Source organism: Rhinoderma darwinii, chromosome 4 (assembly GCF_050947455.1).
Source record: "Rhinoderma darwinii isolate aRhiDar2 chromosome 4, aRhiDar2.hap1, whole genome shotgun sequence".
NCBI lineage: Eukaryota > Metazoa > Chordata > Amphibia > Anura > Rhinodermatidae > Rhinoderma > Rhinoderma darwinii.
The window spans coordinates 167,643,705-167,664,258 of NC_134690.1; the positions used below are offsets into that span (position 1 = coordinate 167,643,705).

Consider the following 20,554-nt stretch of genomic DNA (forward strand, 5'->3'; position numbering starts at 1 on the left):
GCCCCATTTTTTTTAAAACTACACCCCTTAGGGAATTTATCTAGGGTTATAGTTAACATTTTGACCCCACAGGTTTTTTGCTAAATTACTTGAATTAGTCTGTGAAAATGAAAATCTACTTTTTTTCCAGAAAAACGTAGAATTTTTGCAAGGAATAAATGAGAAAAAGCACCTCAACATTTGTAAATCAATTTCTCCCGATTACGGGAATACACCATATGTGGTAATAAACTGCTCTTTGGACCCACGGCAGGGCTCCGGAGTAAAGGAGCGCCATTTAGATTTTGCAGTTCAGACTTTGATGAATAGGTTTCTGGGGCCCATGTCGCATTTGCAGAGCCCCTGAAGTACCAGTACTGTAGAAATTCCCCAGGTGTGATCCCATTTTGGAGACTATACCCCTAAATAATTTAATTAAAGGTGTAGTGAGCATTTTGATCCCTCAGGTGTTTTATAGATTTTATTAGAATTGGGCCGTGAAAATGAAAAAATATTTTGTTTCCAACATGTAGATTTAGAACATCATTTTTAATTTCCACAAGGATTACAGGAGAAAACCTCCTCTAAAATTTGTTACCCAATTTTTCCTGAGTAGGGAAATACCCTATATGTGGTTGTAAACGGCTATTTGGACACACGACAAGGGTCTAAAGGAAAAAAGCGCAAATTAGACATTGGAGTGGAGATTTTACAAAATAGTTTTTTTGGCGCCATGTTGCATTGCGCGGAGGTACCAATACAGTAAAAACCCCTGAGAAGTGACCCCATTTAGGAAACTACACCCCTCAAGGAATTCATCTAGAAGTGTAGTGAGCATTTTGACCCCTAAGGTTTTGCAGAAATTAGTACACAGTAGATGTTGCAGATTGAAAATTGCCATTTTCCACAGATATGCTATTTCAGTGCCCAATGTGTTGTGCTCAGATTGTGCCACTTTAGACACACACCCCATAAATTGTTAAGCGGATTCTCCAGAGTATAGTACTGCCCCATATTTGGTCAAAAACTGCTGTTTGGGCACACTGCCAGGCCCAGAAGGAGCACCATTTGGATTTTGGAGCGCAGATTTTGCTTGGTAGTAGTTTTGTGTAGTGTTTTACTGGCGTTTCAGTTTATAATGTGGGGGCATATATAAGCTGGGCGCAGTACATCAGGGTATATGTAAGCTGGGCGCAGCGCATCAGTGTATATGTAAGCTGGGCGGAGCGCATCAGGGTGTATGTAAGCTGGGCGGAGCGCATCAGGGTATATGTAAGCTGGGCGGAGCGCATCAGGGTATATGTAAGCTGGGCGGAGCGCATCAGGGTATATGTAAGCTGGGCGGAGCGCATCATGGTATATGTAAACTGGGCAGAGTGCATCAGGGTACATGTGAGCTGGGCGGAGTGCATCAGGTCATAATAGGATGATGTAATAATGGGGTAAATTAATAATAAAATGAATTATCCATGGATAGTGACGTATGCTTTGAACCTACATGCACAGGTCAGATTTTTGGGTGCAGGCGGCGTATTCTAAATGGTGTCCTTGGTATTCTACAAGATATCCGCACTCCAGCATTGCCTAATCTTTGACTTCTTCACTAGCCCCATATGTAGCACAGACCTCAAAATGTCATAGTTTCCGCTGCATTTACAGGGTCTAGCAGTGGGGGCTAGCAAATGATGACGTGGGCCGTCGTTTTGCATTATCACGTTCCGAGAGTCATAACTTTTTATTTTTCTGTTGACTAGCTGTGTGAGTGCTTGATTTTCATGGGACGAGCTGTAGTTTTTATTAGTATAATTTTGGGGTACATGCGATATTTTATCAGTTTTTATTCAATATTTTTCCGGAGGTGTGGAGACCAAACAGAAATTCTCAAACTTTTTTTTAATACATTAACGGTGTTCTCCGTGCAGTATAAACAACATGTTTACTTTATTCTGCAGTTCGATACAATTATGGCAATACCAAATTTATATAGTTGTTTTCATATGTTTTACTACCTTTACACAATAAACACAAATTTATTTCTAAATAAAAGAATGTTTTAGTGTCACCATATCCTGAGAGCCATAACTTTTTTTGTGTCGACGATGGAGTGTGAGGGCTTGTTTTTGCGTGACAAACTGTAGTTTTTATTGGTACCATTTTGGGGTACTTGCGACTTTTTGATCACTTTTTATGCCATCTTTTTGGAAACAACGTGACCAAAAAAGGAAATTCTGCCACTGTTTTTTATTCTATTTTTTTACGGTGTTCACCGGACAGGATAAATATGATATTTTAATAGGTCAGGCCGATACGAACGCAGCGATACCCAATATGTATAATTGTTTTTGTTATTCTAATTATAAAAGACTTGATCAGCGATTATTGTTTTTATTACGTAAAACTTTTATTAATTTAAAACTTTTTTTTACACTTACTAGGGGACTTGAAGATCTGATCTTCTGATCACCTGTACAATACACTGTATTACTTGTGTAGTGTATTGTAACTGTCATTTTTCAACTGACCGTAAAGCCTATTTACATCCTGCCTTGGGCAGGACCTAATTGGCTTCCAAACCTGGCAACAAGGAAGCCATTGCTAAGCTTCCTGGTTGCCATAGCAACCATCGGCACCCCACGATTTTTCGCCGGGGGCCAACAAGGTACAGAGGTAGGGCCCTCGCTCTGTCAATCACTTAAGTGCCGCTGTCGCTATGCACAGCAACATTTAAGGGGTGGAGCGGCAGCAATCAGAGATCAGTGATCGCCGCCGTTGCAGTGGGATGTCGGCTGTATATTACATCCGACACCCGCTGAAGATGAAGTGCACACAGCCCCTGTGCCCGCGCTTACTATACGCCCATTTGCGGGAAGGGGTTAAAGGAGTAAACATACTACTTTTAAAAGCAAAAAATATCTACACAAGAAAACTAGCATCCAGAATATAGCATATAAATGTCACATTTGAGTGCCTAACTAGTGAACACTGAATAAACTGGGCTCATATGCTTCCCTTTTACAGGTACAATACTGGAATCCATGGTCTGCACATAAACTCAAGGTGAGAAATATTTTACTAAGCGCTGTCATAACCTGCACGTTGTTTCTTCTTGCACGGGATTGCTCTTCTGTCTGGTGCCTTGTCTTCTGACAATCAGAGGAAATAGGGCTTGGCATTTGTTTTCATTAACATTTGGTGTCATTTTGCTATATTTCTTACAAAGGCTTTTAAGCTAAAATTAGTAAGCTGCTAAAGTAATAGTTAATCTTCGGAGGACAAGTTCAGTTACAGAGTTAGCTTTACCCTGCCGGCAGGAGTTACAATGTCTGCTCATCTCATCTACCAGTCATGTAACCCATTCAATGCTGCATAACACAACACGCTTAATGAAGTCAACGTTAAGACACTTTACAGAACATTGTATGTAATTCAACTTATGCTGGTCATACGACTATTTTGTCATTTCCGACTCCTCAGCCATGACTTTTATACACAATAAGCTGCAGAATTTGTGACATAAGCAGTAAGATATATGTATTAAATAATATAATGTTGATATAAGATAAGTCAGGAAAACAGATACTTTAGCAATGTAGAAGCGGTAGCACAAAAGGAGGCATTGGGTCGCAATGACACTTCTACAGGCGCCATCGACGCATGTCAAGGCTTCTGAATGGTTTGATATGTCTCAAGTATTTTTCCGCATGAGACCCAATTCACTTTGGGCAGGAGGATGGCACTGGATGCTCAGCATGTGAGGTAAAATAAGTACATAATTTTCTCAGAACCTCTTATGAACTTCTACAAAATCTCACACTGAGAAGCCAGAACAGGACCGCCGGGCGATTTCTAATGACGTCAATCAGGCGCATTGAGCCAGTAAAGCTCTATGTGCTAGTCTGTGTAACGTCATTAGGAGCCACCTAGCAACCATGGGACCACCGGATAGAATCATTCCAGAACCATAGGAGGATGAGCAGACCCAGATCTGCTCGTAGTTCCAGCTCCATTTATGCCAGGGCTCAGTAAAAATGACAAAAATTCTGCAGTTAACTCTGTGGTAGATCAGTCGGACCACAGAGTTCGCACTAAACTGTGGACTGACCAAAGCATTTACAGCAGGTTTATAAATATATACACGCACATACCCAGGTTGCATTAAATGTTTTTCACCCAACGTTACCGCAAATTAAATACTCCTTGGCTAAAAATACTTCTTAAAAACGCTAAGAGGATTTTTACTATGCTGATAACTATTTCGTGTGATGTCTCCTAGAAGCAGTATTCTTTGACCTATGTGCTCTGTAAATAGATTTAAAGATTTTGCCATCTCATGTAGCGATTCCAACTTTCATATGCTATATAAAAGAAATACAGCTGAAGATGCCCCGGAGCTCGGGTACTACAAAGCAAGAAGTTCTGATTTGTGTACTTAAAAAAAAAAAAAAAAAAAAAAAATGAAGATATACTAGCATACAGGTGGATCACACAGCACCCACTGAGACTGAACCCGTCAGGTCCGCGGGACTGACGGATTCAGGCCTTAGCGAATGATACAGCTGCTCTGTATGCAGAAGAGCAGCTGTATCTCAAAAAGTAAAAATAATTAGTAATAAAAACTAATTATAAAGTTACACCAAACAAACTGATTGACCCCTTTCATTAAAATAAAATCCCTTTCAAAAAAGGTGTACATAGCCTTTAAGCCAGTGAATAAACAAAGTTAAGCATTTCAGAAACAGAAATGAAAATCTTGCTATTAAAACACAAAGGAAATGTGTCATCAGAAAACTACCTATTTGTTTAATGTTAAACATATTTAAGAATTTTAAGTTTGTTTAAAAAAAAAAATTCTATGGTCATTATCTACATTAAAATATAATACTAACATTACAGTTTTCACTCTGGCCACTGAGCCTCACAATAGCCTGACACTTCCTGTTCTGTAGAGATCACTTCTCAGCGGTCATCTCAATATCATCACAGGCAGGATTACAATGAAAGGTAACACCTCTATATAGATAAACAGAGAATCCACCATTACCAATAGGTGATGGACATAGCTCCCCTTCTCCCACTCCCTGCACAGGTCACAGACCAAGCCTAGCATACTCTCCCATAGTAGTCAATGGGACCTCTCATCTTCAGTTTCCTATGGCCTGTGTGGCTGCTGTAAAAAGTCTCTAAAAGCCGATAAAAGCAGTTGAGGCAAGATGGCAACCCCCATAATCACGTACAGAAAATAGAATATAAAAAAAAAAAAAATCCTACAATCAAATAATAAAAAATAGAAAAATATATATATGTTTTACTATATGGTTTTAATAGAGAAAAATATATAGGGGAAACATTACCTTTAATCTGGTCTAGAATTCCTGCTAATTAAAAATTTTACAAAATATATTGAATATAGCATTTTCAGGGGTTAGAACGGAGTATAAATGCATGGTAGCATTAGAGAAGGCAATTTATGACAGAAGCATATTTAGAAGTGGTTTCCCAGGGCTAAAGCCATGTTGATGAAGTATCCGTAATAGAAATATACAAAAAAAACCAAAGACAAAAAAAACAACCCACTAAGTTAATGAAGAGCTGGTTTAAAAGCGGAAGTCATGATAGGATGTATTAAATAAGAACATTTATTCATATAGTTCTCCTATAAAAACAAACATGCAATAGTTCAGGACATCTGAGACATACATCTCATTTGCCCAAGCACGAGTGCCAGATTAACTGTATTTTACTCTGGGAAATGACCATCATTAGATGTAATAGAAATCTAAACAGTTATTCTATCAGCAAGCTAACCTGTGAAGACACAAATCCCTTTAACAGATTCTTTAAGCATGTAGAAATACACATGCAAATATACACATGCAAAATCATGTATTGTAGGAAAAGACCCATCATAGATGTAAATGACCCATAACAATATAATTACCCCATCAAAGAGATACTGTTCACTTCATGAGATAACTGGGTGTGTTCTAATCTAGATACTTGTGAGACCAAATGCTACACAAACTTCCAGGAATGTCAATTTAATGCGGATGATAGAGTAATAATGCCATCAAGCCCCTTCTGCCAGTCATGGAGACAGTTGAATTTGCCCTACCTCTAAGGGCATGACCACACATGGCGGAATTCCTCCGCAACTGTCCGCATCAATGCCGCACCTAATCCGGGTTGCGGATTACGGCTGCGGATCTGCACAAAATGTGCAGAAAATTGATGCGGACTAGCTGCTGCGGACTGCGGGAAAAGTGCTTCCCTTCTCCCTATCAGTGCAGGATAGAGAGAAGGGACAGCACTTTCCCTAGTGAAAGTAAAAGAAATTCATACTTACCGCCCGTTGTCTTTATGACGCGTCCCTCCTTCGGCATCCAGCCCGACCTCCCTGGATGACGCGCCAGTCCATGTGACCGCTGCAGCCTGTGCTTGGCCTGTGATTGGCTGCAGCCGTCACTTACTCTGAAACGTCATCCTGGGAGGCCGGACTGGAGACAGAAACAGGGAGTTCTCGGTAAGTACGAACTTCATTTTTTTTTACAGATACATGTATATTGAGATCGGTAGTCACTGTCCCGGGTGCAGAAACAGTTACTGCCGATCGCTTAACTCTTTCAGCACCCTGGACAGTGACTATTTACTGACGTCTCCTAGCAACGCTCCCGTCATTACGGGAGCCCCATTGACTTCCTCAGTCTGGCTGTAGACCTAGAAATACATAGGTCCAGCCAGAATGAAGAAATGTCAAGTAAAAAAAGCAAGACGCATCCGCAGCACACATGACATGTGCATGACAGCTGCGGACTTCATTGCGGAACTTTGAATCTCCATTGAAGTCAATGGAGAAATTCCGCCATGAGTCCGCCACTGCTCCGCAACAGACAGAGCATGCTGCGGACACCAAATTCCGCTCCGCAGCCTATGCTCCGCAGCGGAATTGTACGCATCGTGTAAACGAACACTGCGAAATTAAAGTGAAAGTCAATGTAGAAACGGCTCCGCTGCGGATTAACGCTGCGGAGTGTCCGCAGCGGAATTTAAGTGCAATTCCGCCATGTGTGAACCCGCCCTAAAGACTTCATCAAACAACTGCTTTCACACCTCTGAGAATGCGCCGTAACCCCATGACTATAAACTATCAGATTAAACTGCATGTCCTGATGTTACAGAAAACGCTAGCACAGGATATATTTTTACAACTTGAAGAACTCCATTTAGAAGAAATAACTCTACTTTGTTAATAGAGTATAATGAAGCGCAATTAATGTCAGAAAGGGAAACAAAAAAGCGTCCAAAAAAAGAATAAAGTGCCTTTGGTTCTTATATATTAAAAAAAAAAAAAAACAACAAGTAAAAAAAAAACCCATACACATGTGTATATAGAGATAGATAGAATATATGTGTGTGTATATATATATATATATATATATATATATACACATATACATACACACACATATATGTACATACATATACACACACACACACACACACACACACACACACACACACGTATGTGTGTAGTTGTAGGTATAATATATATTACAAGCACACTAATCATGAATAAAAACTTAGTGCGCAAACAAAAATATTGAGTCTATGGCAGCGTCAGGTTCCAGCTTTAATCTTTCTGTGCAGGAATAATCTGCAGTAATTACATTTTCTATCATTAGGCTTAATAGCGCCATGCTCACATGATTAAACACCATTTCTAGAGACCAGGTGATAAAATGAGGCGGTGTACACCTTTTGAAGAGAACTCTTTTTAATAAATCTGATTTTAAACTACTTTTAAACTGATAACATTTTTTACCTTTTTAATTTTATACATAGAAGCCGTAGTTTCGGCAAAGGCAATATTGTCAGTTAAAAGTTGTTTAACCCTTTCATGGCCAAGGGAAATCTATGCCCCTGTGTCCAGGTCAAATTATCCATTTCGGATATGCACTTCTTTGAAAATAGTTGGGATATTCAAATATTCAAGGCGGTTGCAAATATATTCTTTTTTTACAAGACTTATGAGAATTTCATTTTCTAGATCAGTTTAATTCATTTCAGGTTTTTAATTTTTATTTTGAGCAGAAAAAAATCACTAAAAATGTGAAAAAAACCACTTGTAGTTTTTTCTTACATATATTTATCTATATTATATGTATATAGATCTATATAGACACTGTTGCAGCTATGTAACAATTAGTCTTTTCCTCCCGGTCACCCTGTTAACAACGTATAATTGTTAGGGTATGTGCACACACACTAATTACGTCCGTAATTGACGGACGTATTTCGGCCGCAAGTCCCAGACCGAACACAGTGCATTGAGCCGGGCTCCTAGCATCATACTTATGTACGATGCTAGGAGTCCCTGCCTCGCTGCAGGACAACTGTCCCGTACTGTAATCATGTTTTCAGTACGGGACAGTAGTTCCACGGAGAGGCAGGGACTCCTAGCATCGTATATAACTATGATCCTAGGAGCCCGGCTCCCTGCACTGAGTTCGGTCCACTACTTGCGGCCGAAATATGTCTGTCAATTACGGACGTAATTAGTGTGTGTGCACATACCCTTAGTTTTTAATGGCTGTTTTGCATCAGTGTCTCAAAATACATTTTCCTGCCGTCCGACCGATTTTAACCGCCATTTGCCATCCGTTTTTCATGGATGTTAAAAAAAAAAATGGATGAATTTAATTAGTTAGGGTTCTTTCGTCCAGGCCATCTGAAAACACCACAGAGCCCAAGTAGATAGGGACGCAATACCACTGCAGATAGTGCCACATTGCCCACTGTAGGTATTTCCGGTGTCCACATAGTGCCACAGTTACCACTGTAGATAGTGTTCACATAGTGCCACACAGAGTGGCTAGGGTCCCCTGCAGGTAGTGCCCATATGCCACAGTGCCCATGTAGATAGTGCCACTCCACCTGAAGATAGCGCCACCCCTGCTTCTAAATCATGCCCCTTCCTGTAGTTGCGGAATCCTTCTGGCCGGGAATTCCGCTCCTAGAAGGAGTGCCTGATGTCGGTCCATATATGGACAGTGACGTCAGGGGCGAACTCTAAAAATGGAATGATTACGGCCGCGGTCTGAGTTTTCTTCGATCCATATTGTTGCTGTAGAGTGGGGGCTGTCAATCACAGTCAGGGCCCACCAACTCTGTAAAATCACCTAGATGCCGCAGTCAATATTGACCGCAGCATCAAATGGGTTAATTTGCCAGGATTGTAGTTATATTCTATCCCTGCATTGCAGCAGCAGGTTGTTATCTGTATATTAAAGCTGCCACATACTGCTAATGCCAATTCTGGTTGTTGATACTTCTGAAGGGTTCTGCACTTCCTCTCTTGCAGGCATATCTGACACTTATAATCTTGATACCTCTTAAGTGTCTGGATGTGGTCACGTGGCGGATACCCTGTAGAGAATGGCTGTAATAGTTATAAACAGAAACGTTGCTAGGGTCTTAAAAGATCAGGGCCACAAGCCTCAAGACATGAGCCCCCCTCTAAAAGAAAAAAAAGTAAACCCTGCAGATCGCTATAAAAAAAATTCTGCTAAACCAGGAAAATATATTACCACCATATATTCAATATTTTACTTTTTTGTGCAAAACACACTTAAAAAAAAAGAAAAAAATATTACCAATAATACGACTGAGCAAGGCTCAAATAATACCGCCACATCATGACCACATATCACCAACCACAGTGACTAATTCAACCATACTGAAGAAAAAGCGCTATGCACACCAAAGTAGAAATTCTTTTGCAGATAAATAATTATATTTATAGCCAATGACAGTGCGACATTTCGGTCAATACCATGACCTTCCTCAGGCACTTAGTCAATGTAGGATCCTGTATGGATGGCGAATTCATATGGCGCTGCTGACCGGCGCTCAGCACTGAACAACAGCGGTCAGCCGCCATTCGAATGCGCCATCCATACAGAATCATACATTGACTAAGTGCCTGAGGAAGGTCATGGTATTGACCGAAACGTCGCACTGCACCGTCATTGGCTATAAATATAATAAATTATTTATCTGCAAAAGAATTTCCACTTTTGTGTGCATAGTGCTTTTTCTCCATTGGATCGGGTTGGGACCCTAGTTATGCACCCACGCTTTAACCCAGTGCTATCCGAACCTTGCTACAATAATTCAACCATATTGTTACTGTATAAAAAATACTGTACAAAACACCAATATTACCACCATACAGTGACCACAGAGTGGTAGATACCAGTGCGACACAGACACTTCGCATACCAGAATACAGCATAGGATATCCAGTGACTCACAGGTGACGTCTTCTCAGATTGAAGTCATTCACTTTTCCACCATGAAGACTTCTTCCAGCCACGACTTGTCTGCAGAATTTGTTGCCAAGACATTTTTGACGCCTCGCTTTTCCAGCATCCTCCCCTACCTTTTCCCAAACTACACAAGCTCACCCATCCTGCTGATACCCCAAATTGTGTCTGTTGCTACCCCATTTGACGAATTACTGTCCCGGCTGTGTTGCAAAGTGCACCCAAATACCACACAGCAATAATGACCCCTTTTATGCCCCCTCATTGTAATAAAGCTCATCGTTGTGCCCTCTACAAAGTAATAATGCCCTCTTGACATTTAATAAAAGTATGGCCTGGGTTTCATTTGTCACCATTGTGAAAGGGTTCAGTTGCTTTGACGGAATCAATAGCGCAGTCGACTGCGCTATTGATTCCGTCAAAACGACGGAACCCTTTTATAACGGTGACAAATGAAAACCATTAGCAAAGTTTCCATCACCATTGAGATATATACACACACACACACACACACACAGTTACTATGTTATTATAATGAAAATACATCTGGGGTATAAAAAACACTACTCTCGAAATCAGAGTCTGTGGTGATGTCATTCCCGAGCACAGAATGACGGAACTTGCAGAAGTGTGCGCGCACAAGAGTGTGCGCGCGCGCAAGAGTGTGCGCAAGTGTGTGTGTAAGTGTGTGTGTAAGTGTGTGTGTAAGTGTGTGTGTGTGTAAGTGCATACACACATTTTTCTTTTAAATTAACTAAAAATGTAAGCATTAAACATGGAAATATAATTTGAAAAATAATTTGTGAAAAAAATTTATTATTTTCACCTGGTCCAGTCTTAAAGCACCATCTTTGAATCGTTGTCTTCGTAAATTTTGTGAAATAAGATGCAGGTTGAGTACTGCCTGCTGAATCTCTTCAACGGTATAATCAGGGGACATGGGGGGCAGCTCCCTCACGGCAAGCAATTTGTCTGGGCTCTCAATCATGCTTTGTGCATGGTCATAGCTCAGCTTCACACAGGAGCAGATAACACTTCGGCCAAACCACTCTTCAAGGATCTAATGAGTGACAAAAAAATAATAATTTGCTATTAAGAGCAACCATTACAAATTATTATGTACAGATCACAAAGTCAGGTAAGGTGATAAAGTGAAAACGTAAGAAATTAGAAAAAAATTATACTTCTAAAACAGACCACCCTTCTCTGATATAGTATTTTTGTATTATTTCTATTTTTGACATTGAGGGTCTTTTTAGCAAAATAATACTAAAATCTGAAAAACCATAAGCGCAACACTATTTAGATTGATAGAATATAAGGGAATACAATTTGTAAGTTATAGCAATACAAGACTCATTAGTCAAATATCAGACTGTACACCTAGCTCATCTGTAACAATTCTATTATTGCCCAAAGGGGGGTGGATATTATGATCTATAATTGTATATGTGTGTGGGTATCTTTGTCTTGACTATACTGCAGTATTGGCCCTACCATTATTTGTATCTCGATCATTTGTATTTGAAGCTACGCCTTTTTCTACACCATAAAGTGTTTGTTTTTTTCTTACATATTGATTGAATCCTAATAAAACAGAAGCTGATAACCAACCACATTTTAATAGTTTTAAAGGAGATATTCTAGAGGAAAATACAGTGCCCCACAGAGACACCATACAGCAGCATATGGAGTTAGGGACAGATTAGAGAGAGGGCACGTTCCCTGGGGTCCTCCACCCTGATTCAGTCCTGCAGGGTTACCGGACAGCAATGCAGATAGCGAGTTGGCCACTCATGTGTGTGGCTCTCTTTTGAAGTCCAAAGGCCAACTACAGTAACACCAAATCGACAATACAGCATATCGATAGGCACTCGTTTGCTCCATTTAAACAGAGCAATGATCAGGAGGATCATTTGTCCCCGTACATTTGCATCTTGTCGCGAGCACAACCCGTTTACACAAGGACATGTGCTGCCGACAACCGACCATTTTTATAGATGCATAACTTGGTCGATCAGCCGAAGAATGAGTGTTTGCTCATTTGTCGGCTCACTGCTGAACGGTTTGCAGGAGCCAATGATCGTGCAAATGGGCATTAAAGAGGCTCTGTCACCACATTATAAGTGGCCTATCTTCTACATAATATGATCGGCACTGTAATGCAGATTACAGCAGTGTTTTTTATTTAGAAAAACGATCATTTTTTTACGGAGTTATGACCTATATTAGCTTTATGCTAAGGACTTTCTTAATGGACAACTGGGCGTGTTTTACTTTTTGACCAAGTGGGCGTTAGAGAGAAGTGCATGACGCTGACCAATCAGCATCATACACTTCTCTCCATTCATTTACATAGCACATACTAATCTTACTAGATCACTATGTGCAGCCACAAACACACATTAACGTTACTCAAGTGTCCTGAGAGTTAATAGACATCACTACCAGCCAGGACGTGATGTCTATTCATAATCCTGACACTTCGGTAACGTTTGTGTGAGATTTACAGCAAGGCAAGCGTAATCTGGTTTTAAAAGGCAGTTTACAGTGTAATGTCGTGAGATTACGCTTGCCTTGCTGTAAATCTCACACAAACGTTACCGAAGTGTCAGGATTCTGAATAACCTCACATCCTGCTTGGTAGTGATGTCATTAACGTTACTCAAGTGTCCTGAGAGTTTAGTGTGTGTATGTGGCTCCACATAGTGATCCAGTAAGATTACTATGTGAAGTGTAAATGAATGGAGAGAAGTGTATGACGCTCATTGGTCAGTGTGATGCACTTCTCTCTAACGCCCACTTGGTCATATAGTAAAACGCGCCCAGTTGTCCATTAAGAAATCCATTAGCATAAAGCTAAAATAGGTCATAACTGTCAAAAAAGATTGTTTTTCTAAATAAAAAACACTGCTGTAATCTACAATACAGCGCCGATCTCCTTATATAGGAGATAGGCCACTTATAATGTGGTGACAGAGCCTCTTTAAAGAGACTGTCACCACATTATAAGTGCCCTATCTCCTATATAAGGAGATCGGCGCTGTAATGTAGGTGACAGTAATGCTTTTTATTTCGAAAAACAAGTTATTTTCAACCACTTTATGAGTGATTTTTAGCTCTATGCTAATGAGTTTCTTAATGCCCAAGTGGGCATGTTTTTACGTTAGACCAAGTAGGCGTTGTACAGAGGAGTGTATGACGCTGACCAATCAGCGTCATGCACTTCTCTCCATCCATTTACACTGCACTAGCGATATAGTTATATCGCTATGTGCAGCCACATACACAAACACTAACATTAGTGCAGTGTCCGGATACTGAATATACATCACTACCAGCCTGGACGTGATGTTTATTCAGAATCCTGACATGTCTGTAGCGTCTCTGTGAACATTCCAGAAAGGCAAGCATATTCTTGCGAGATTACGATGTAACCTGTCATTTCAAACGAGATTACGCTTGCCTTGCTGGAATCTCACAGAAAAGATTCAGAAGTGTCAGGATTCTGAATAAACATCACGTCCAGGCTGGTAGTGATGTATATTCATTATCAGGACACTACAGTAATGTTAGGGTTTGTGTATGTAGCTGCACATAGCGATATAACTATATCGCTAGTGCAGTGTAAATGAATGGAGAGAAGTGCATGCCGATGATTGGTCAGCGTCATACACTCCTCTGTACAACGCCCACTTGGTCTAAAGTAAAACACGCCCACTTGGGCATTAAGAAACTCATTTGCATAAAGCTAAAAATTGCTAATAAAGTGGTTTAAAATAGATCGTTTTTCGAAATAAAAAGCATTACTGTCACCTACATTATAGCGCCCATCTCCTTATATAGGAGATAGGGCAGTTATAATGTGGTGACAGAGCCTCTTTAAGGGCTCAGCTGGCTTCATAACTTCTTGCATGTAAATTCACGGTCACCTCTCCTATACTTTGTTGCTACTGGGGGAAGGTGAAGTTGGGATGGGGCCCCTGCCATTCTTTAAACCAGCACTGAAGGGGTGCCTATGCTGTTTACACGGACACTTAATCAGAAAAATCCTTCCAACTAGATCAACATCATGTCCGTAATTCAACTAAATCCATTCAAGGTGAGCTAGTCTTAAGGGGGTTTTACACTGGGCGATTATCGGGCAGACAAGCGTTCATATAACACTCATTGCTGACAATTGCCCTGTGTAAAAAGGGCAGCCATCAGCAGATGAACAAGTAAAAGCTTGATCATCTGCTGGTCGTATCGTTTTAAAAAAGTAAAATATTATCGTTGTCGGCAGCACATCTCCCTGTGTAAACAGGGAGACACGCTGCCAACATAATAAAAATGTATGGAGACGAGCAATCGGCGTAACAACCGCTCGTCCTTATCCATAGCTCCATGTGACAGGAGCAACTGAGCGCCGATCAACGGGCTGTCTCGTTGATCGGCGCTCGCTGCACCGGCAGAGTGTCGTCCGGTGTAAAAAGGCCTTTACACTCCACATTATTTTTGTATGTTTTTATAATGTTTATAAACAAATTTAAGAATTAACACTTACTTTTCCCTGAGGGGTGATTTTCCATATGACAGAAAACGTCAGTCTGTCTGACATTGGGTTTAGGCTGCAAAGTTCTTCACAAAGTAATCTGGGCAACATAGGGACGACCTTCAAAATAATAAAAGGTAGAAATACAGTAGTACAATGATATGAGAACAGTTGTCATTTTGGCTCAACTTAAAGAGGCTCTGTCACCAGATTCTCAAATCCCTATCGCCTATTGGATGTGATCAGCGCTGCAATGTAGATAACAGTAACGTGGTGTTGTTTTTTTAAACGTATACTTTTGGCCAAGTTATGAGCTATTTTATATATATGCAAATGAGCTTTGAAATGGACAACTGGGCGTGTTTTTTTTCGTATGTCCAACTGGGCGTGTATTGTGTTTTTAACTGGGCATGTTTACGTGTATGACGCTGACCAATCAGTGACCAGTCCGCATCATACACTCCTCTCCATTCATTTACACAGCACATAGTGTTCTTACTAGAACGATGTGCAGCCACATACACAAGTGTCCTGATAATGAATACACATGAAATCCAGCCTGGACATCATGTGTATTCACAATCCTGACACTTCTTAATCTTTTCTGTGAGATTACAGCAAGCCACGCGTAATCTCGCGAGATTACGAGGTAAACGAGATTTTGTTTCCCTTGCTGGAAATCTCACAGAAAAGATTCAGAAGTGTCAGGATTCTGAATACACATGACGTCCAGGCTGGAGGTCATGTGTATTCATTATCAGGACACTTGTGTATGTGGCTGCACATCGTTCTAGTAAGAACACTATGTGCTGTGTAAATGTGTAAATGAATGGAGAGGAGTGTATGACGCTGACTGGTCACTGATTGGTCAGCGTCATACACGTAAACACGCCCAGTTAAAAAACACAATACACGCCCAGTTGGACATACGAAAAAAAACACGCCCAGTTATCCATTTCAAAGCTCATTTGCATATATATAAAATAGCTCATCATTTTTGGCCAAAAATGAACGTTTTTAAAAACAAAACAAAAACGTTACTGTTATCTACATTGCAGCGCCGATCACATGCAATAGGAGATAGGAATTTGAGAATCTGGTTACAGAGCCTCTTTAAAAATAAGAAACTACAAATATGGCTTAAATATGGTCTGCCAACAAAATCAAGAAATAAAAATCAAACTACCGGTATATACAAAGAGCTCACAAGGCACGAGTTGCAGCCACATTTTAGTATATGTGTGCATAAATACTTCTCATAGCACAAATGCCCGATTGCAAGCAATTCAACATTTTTTTTTTAAAGACATTCCCTGGTGGATGCTACAACTTTTACTTAGCCCTAAAAATGCAATTCGACAAGCACACCCACAGAACAGGCTCTTTGTCCTTTCCTTCTTCAGTCTCAAAGTTGACACATCATTGTGCTGAATCACTCTATTGTGGGGGGGGGGGGGGAATTTATCCTAAACATTCGCCAATCATGCCTGACAATACACATTCATGCTTGCATTATTCTTCGGAAATCACACACAAAGTATTACTTTTAAAAAAAAAAAAATTATTCATCAGGGGGCAATAGATTTGTGTTTTCCCTTGTTTTCAACCACTGAGCTACTGAATGAGCTATGCTTTAAAAATAAAATTACCGTTCAGCCTCTATCACATTCTAACTTCACAAAGACACCCTTCGCTATATTTATAAAGAGCCAGTTACTGGCCAAAACCATTGTACAGTATACATAAAGGCTATAAATTCTACTGAAAATTGTGATTGCGTTTACAAGATTTCAACCTTTAAAAGTTTCTGAAATGTTGAAATTGTGACTTTAGGCAGTCGTGACTATTCTCAGAATTACAGTATTAGGTAATGCAGCACATGCTCCGACAGAGGACGTGCACCTTTACACTAAGTGTACATAGGAAATGAGATGAGCCAACACTTAATGAAAGGCTCCTGGGTGTGCTAAGGATTACAGTAAAATTGAAACCAGATAATGTATCTTTTACAGGTAGTGAATTACCCTATCAAGCGTACTCAATGCTATGGAACAATACCAAGCCCTCAGAGTTTGAGTAATCCTGCTATCCAGTCCACAGTGGAAGCCTTTCCACAATCAAAAATAGATCAGTCTGTGAGCTAACCACATACATGTACCAGAGACAAGTGATGAAGAACATTTTTGGGTTCATTTTTTAATCATCTATGGCCACTATTAGGGGCCGATCTACACTAAAGTGGTTCAGCAATTGTATTAGTCCTCCAGTATTTTGTCAAGGACCTATGAAATTGGCAGCTGGTGATGGAAAATAAAATACTGTGTTAATAATACAAGTGTTGGCTCATGTTTGTTAACCAAATACAAGTGAAATGTTTGTATAAGGCCTTTTTCACACGAACAGTCAAACTTTTTTTTTAAATTTATTTCTATCATTTTTATTTTTTTTCTTAACGGCAGTCACGCAGTTGCATAAAAACAAAAACAAGAAAAAAAAAAATCTATATTTCTACAGGGCTATTCACGCGGCTGTTTTTTTAACAGACCGTGTGATCAGCCCATAAAAAAAAAATAAGACCTGTTCTATTTTTGCCCGTTTTCATGGATTCCTTAATACACTCCAATCTATGAGGGATCTGTGAAAACAGGTGCCGCATGGATGCAAATCAGCCGTAAAAAAACGTGATTTGACACACGTTCGTGTGAATAAGGCCTAAGACACTGCATCTTAAGAAACAACTGAATATAAGGCTCTGTTCACATCTGTGGCTCCATTAGCTGCCTCCATCGCAGGTCCAGTCAAAAACGTCAGACACCACACTAGAAATTGATTAGTGGTGCAACAGATTCGCTGTTTCCAGTATTTTCGTTGTTCTTCTATGACGGAGCAGGACAACGGAAGTAGCACTAATTTTTTTCTCATTCTGAACAGCTAACACAACATTCCTGGCCAATCACATCTGACGCGATCCCCCCAGGTAAATGTCCATGATACGGACATTCGGCTTGTATAAACTTAGCCATTGTTCATTTCATAACATGGCTGTTAAATATCATTAAAAAAAAAAAAATATTCAAGAGTAGGGCAAAGCTGATTTGAAAACATTGGCAATCTGTGTGTGGAACAAGCCAACCATTTCAAATATATGGCAAAATATCATCATTTACCTTAAGGTTTGTTAGGAGTCATGAACCATTCTAGGTAAGACAAAGAAACTGCTGACCTCCGTGAGATGTGATATCATTCCCAACAAAACTAAATGCAGTTGCGAGAATTCCCCGATTTCTACATTGATTGCTAATAAAATGTTGTCTGATTGTTATCGAAGTCCTAATTATAGACCAATGCAATCTAACTAAACAGACAAAACCACAAACAGTTGTACTGTTCATGGCTTATTGAGGACATTCAGTGCAGAGAGAATAATTTAATAACCTGCAGATCCTCCATTAGCAGTAATCCCCTCCACCAAACAATTTTGCCTTTAGCGGCAAATAAGTTTTACACAACCTTGGAGGAGGAATTTTGGACCATTTCTCTCTGCAAATGGGTTTCAGTTGATCGATATTTCTGGGATGTCTCGCGTCCACAGTCCACTTTAGGTCATGCCACAACATCTAGATAGGGTTAAGGTCAGTACTCTGACTTGGCCATTCCAAAACACAAAATTTTCGACCATTCCTTAGTTGATTTACTTGTGTGCTTTGGGTCATAGTCTTGTTGCATCACCCAACATCTCTTAAACCTGAGGTCATGGACTGCTGCCCTTTCATTCTCCTGTAAAATGTTTTGATACACTTTTGAATTCGCTGTTCCGTCAAAGCAGCCCTAAACCATAATGCTCCCTCCACCATGCTTCACAGTTGCGGTGAGGTTTTGTTGTTGGTGTGCATGGGCTGTTTATCTCAAACAAAGCATTGTGCGTTTGTGCTAAAAGTTACATTTTTTGTCTCATCTGTCCAAAGAAAATTTTCAGCAAACATCTCAGGTAAATTGGAGACAGGGCGCAATGGTTTTTTTTGGACAGCAGCCGCTTTCTTCATGTTGCCCTTCCACAAACACCAATACTCAGTGTTTTCTAATAGTGGACACATGAATAGAGGTTTTTGCAGTAGAGTCTTCAGTAGTTTATTGCGGTTACCCTTGGGTTCTCTCAGCTCTTTTTAGGATTGCACGTTAAGCTCATGGAGAGATCTTAACAGAACTCCCACTCCTGGGATGAGCAGCAAGAGTCCTGAATTCTCTCCTTTTTTTAGACAATTTGTATAACCATGGACTGATGTTTTTGTACAATTTTTGTTTTTAATGTAATAAGAGTTAAAAACCTAAGTAAACTTCAAACCTAAGTAAACAGTAATAGGCTACTCAATGAAGAGATAAAAACAAACATGAGGGTAAAGGCCCTTTTACACTGGGCTATTATTGGGCAGACAAGCGTTTATAGAACGCTCGTTGCTGATAATTGCCCTGTGTAAAAAGGGCAGCGATCAGCAGATGAACGAGCAAAAGCTCTATCATCTGCCGATCGTATAGTTTTAAAAAAAGTTAAATATTAAAGTTGTCGGCAGCACATCTTCCTGTGTAAACAGGGAGACGCGCTGCCGACATAATAATGTATTGGGACGAGCCATCGGAGTAACAACCACTCATCCCCATACATAGCTCCATGTGATAGGAGCAAACGAGCGCCGATCAACGAGCGCCGATCAACGATCGCTGCACCGGCCGAATATCGGCAGGTGTAAAAGGCCCTTAACAATATTGGATGGCATCTACCAGGATACGAAGATGCAGACAAATACTTATAGCACATAAACCTGGCTGTATCTTTAAAAACGGTGGTAACTGTATCCTGAGGAAGGGGAGTTTGGCAGGCCCGTAAAGTTTTAAAATTAATGGAGCAGAAGATATAAGGCACCCTGCTGAAGCTAGTATAAGGCCATCAAAGGGATAGTAAGGCCGTTGCTTGTGGCGTCAATTGAACTTCAAGAGGTCCAGATTTACCTAAATCTCTCCTGGAGAATAGTGGTCAAATTTGGGGTTCGTCATATACCATGAAAGGAGACATTCGACTTCAGAGTCCAGTTTTGTTTTTTTCAAGCAGATGTTAAAGTCTGCTTTGTGGCCAGGATGACAAAAGAGACGGTCTTGGGTAGGTTGAAAGAGGATCTGTCACTAGTATATTAATGCCCTATCTCCTAACTAATCTAATAGGCGCTATGATGCTGATAACTACAGTGTAATTTTTTTTAAGTTTATTATTTGCAACGTTACGTGCATTTTTCAAAATCTGTTAATTTGGCTATACTTTGGGCGGGGTAATGTTTTCTGTATGATGCTGTCCAGTCAGCCTCATACAGTTCTCCTCTTCCCAGCCCAGCAACACAGCGTGATTATATAGTAGATACAGCCACTGTTCTAGGTGGTCCACAGCCAGAGATATGGCTAATTGAAGTGATCCCCCTTCCCCCCAGCCTCAGTCTCTCACGCTGTTTGAAGCAGCTTCATGTTGATAGGATAGCGTCAGAGGCTGTGAGGTAGCTCCACCTCAGGAGAATCGCTGGTGGTGGCACCCACTTGTCTAGTAAAACCTCACTTGATATTTAGAAAAAAGCTCAAATTTTTAAAAAATAAACTTTTTGGGACACAATTTTCACGGGCATTATCAGTGTGACAGCACCTATTAGATTAGCTAGGAGATTGGGCATTACTAAACTAG

The 20,554-nt window shown here is 40.2% G+C and overlaps 2 protein-coding genes across 3 annotated transcripts in view; one reads left to right on the top strand and one right to left on the bottom strand.

Moving 5' to 3' along the window:
* The window catches only part of DIS3L2 (DIS3 like 3'-5' exoribonuclease 2), a 287,501-nt gene that overhangs the window by 78,011 nt on the left and 188,936 nt on the right, over window positions 1–20,554 (bottom strand). For both annotated transcript variants that reach the window (XM_075861827.1, XM_075861828.1), the window contains 2 exons: window positions 14,848–14,955; window positions 11,128–11,361 (listed from right to left, as the gene is read on the bottom strand). In XM_075861827.1, the coding sequence (XP_075717942.1) occupies window positions 11,128–11,361; window positions 14,848–14,955 (342 nt within the window). The remainder of the gene's footprint in view (window positions 1–11,127; window positions 11,362–14,847; window positions 14,956–20,554) is intronic.
* PDE6D (phosphodiesterase 6D) overlaps window positions 1–20,554 on the top strand; it is a 557,644-nt gene that overhangs the window by 39,994 nt on the left and 497,096 nt on the right. The gene's annotated exons all lie outside the window — the stretch shown is intronic.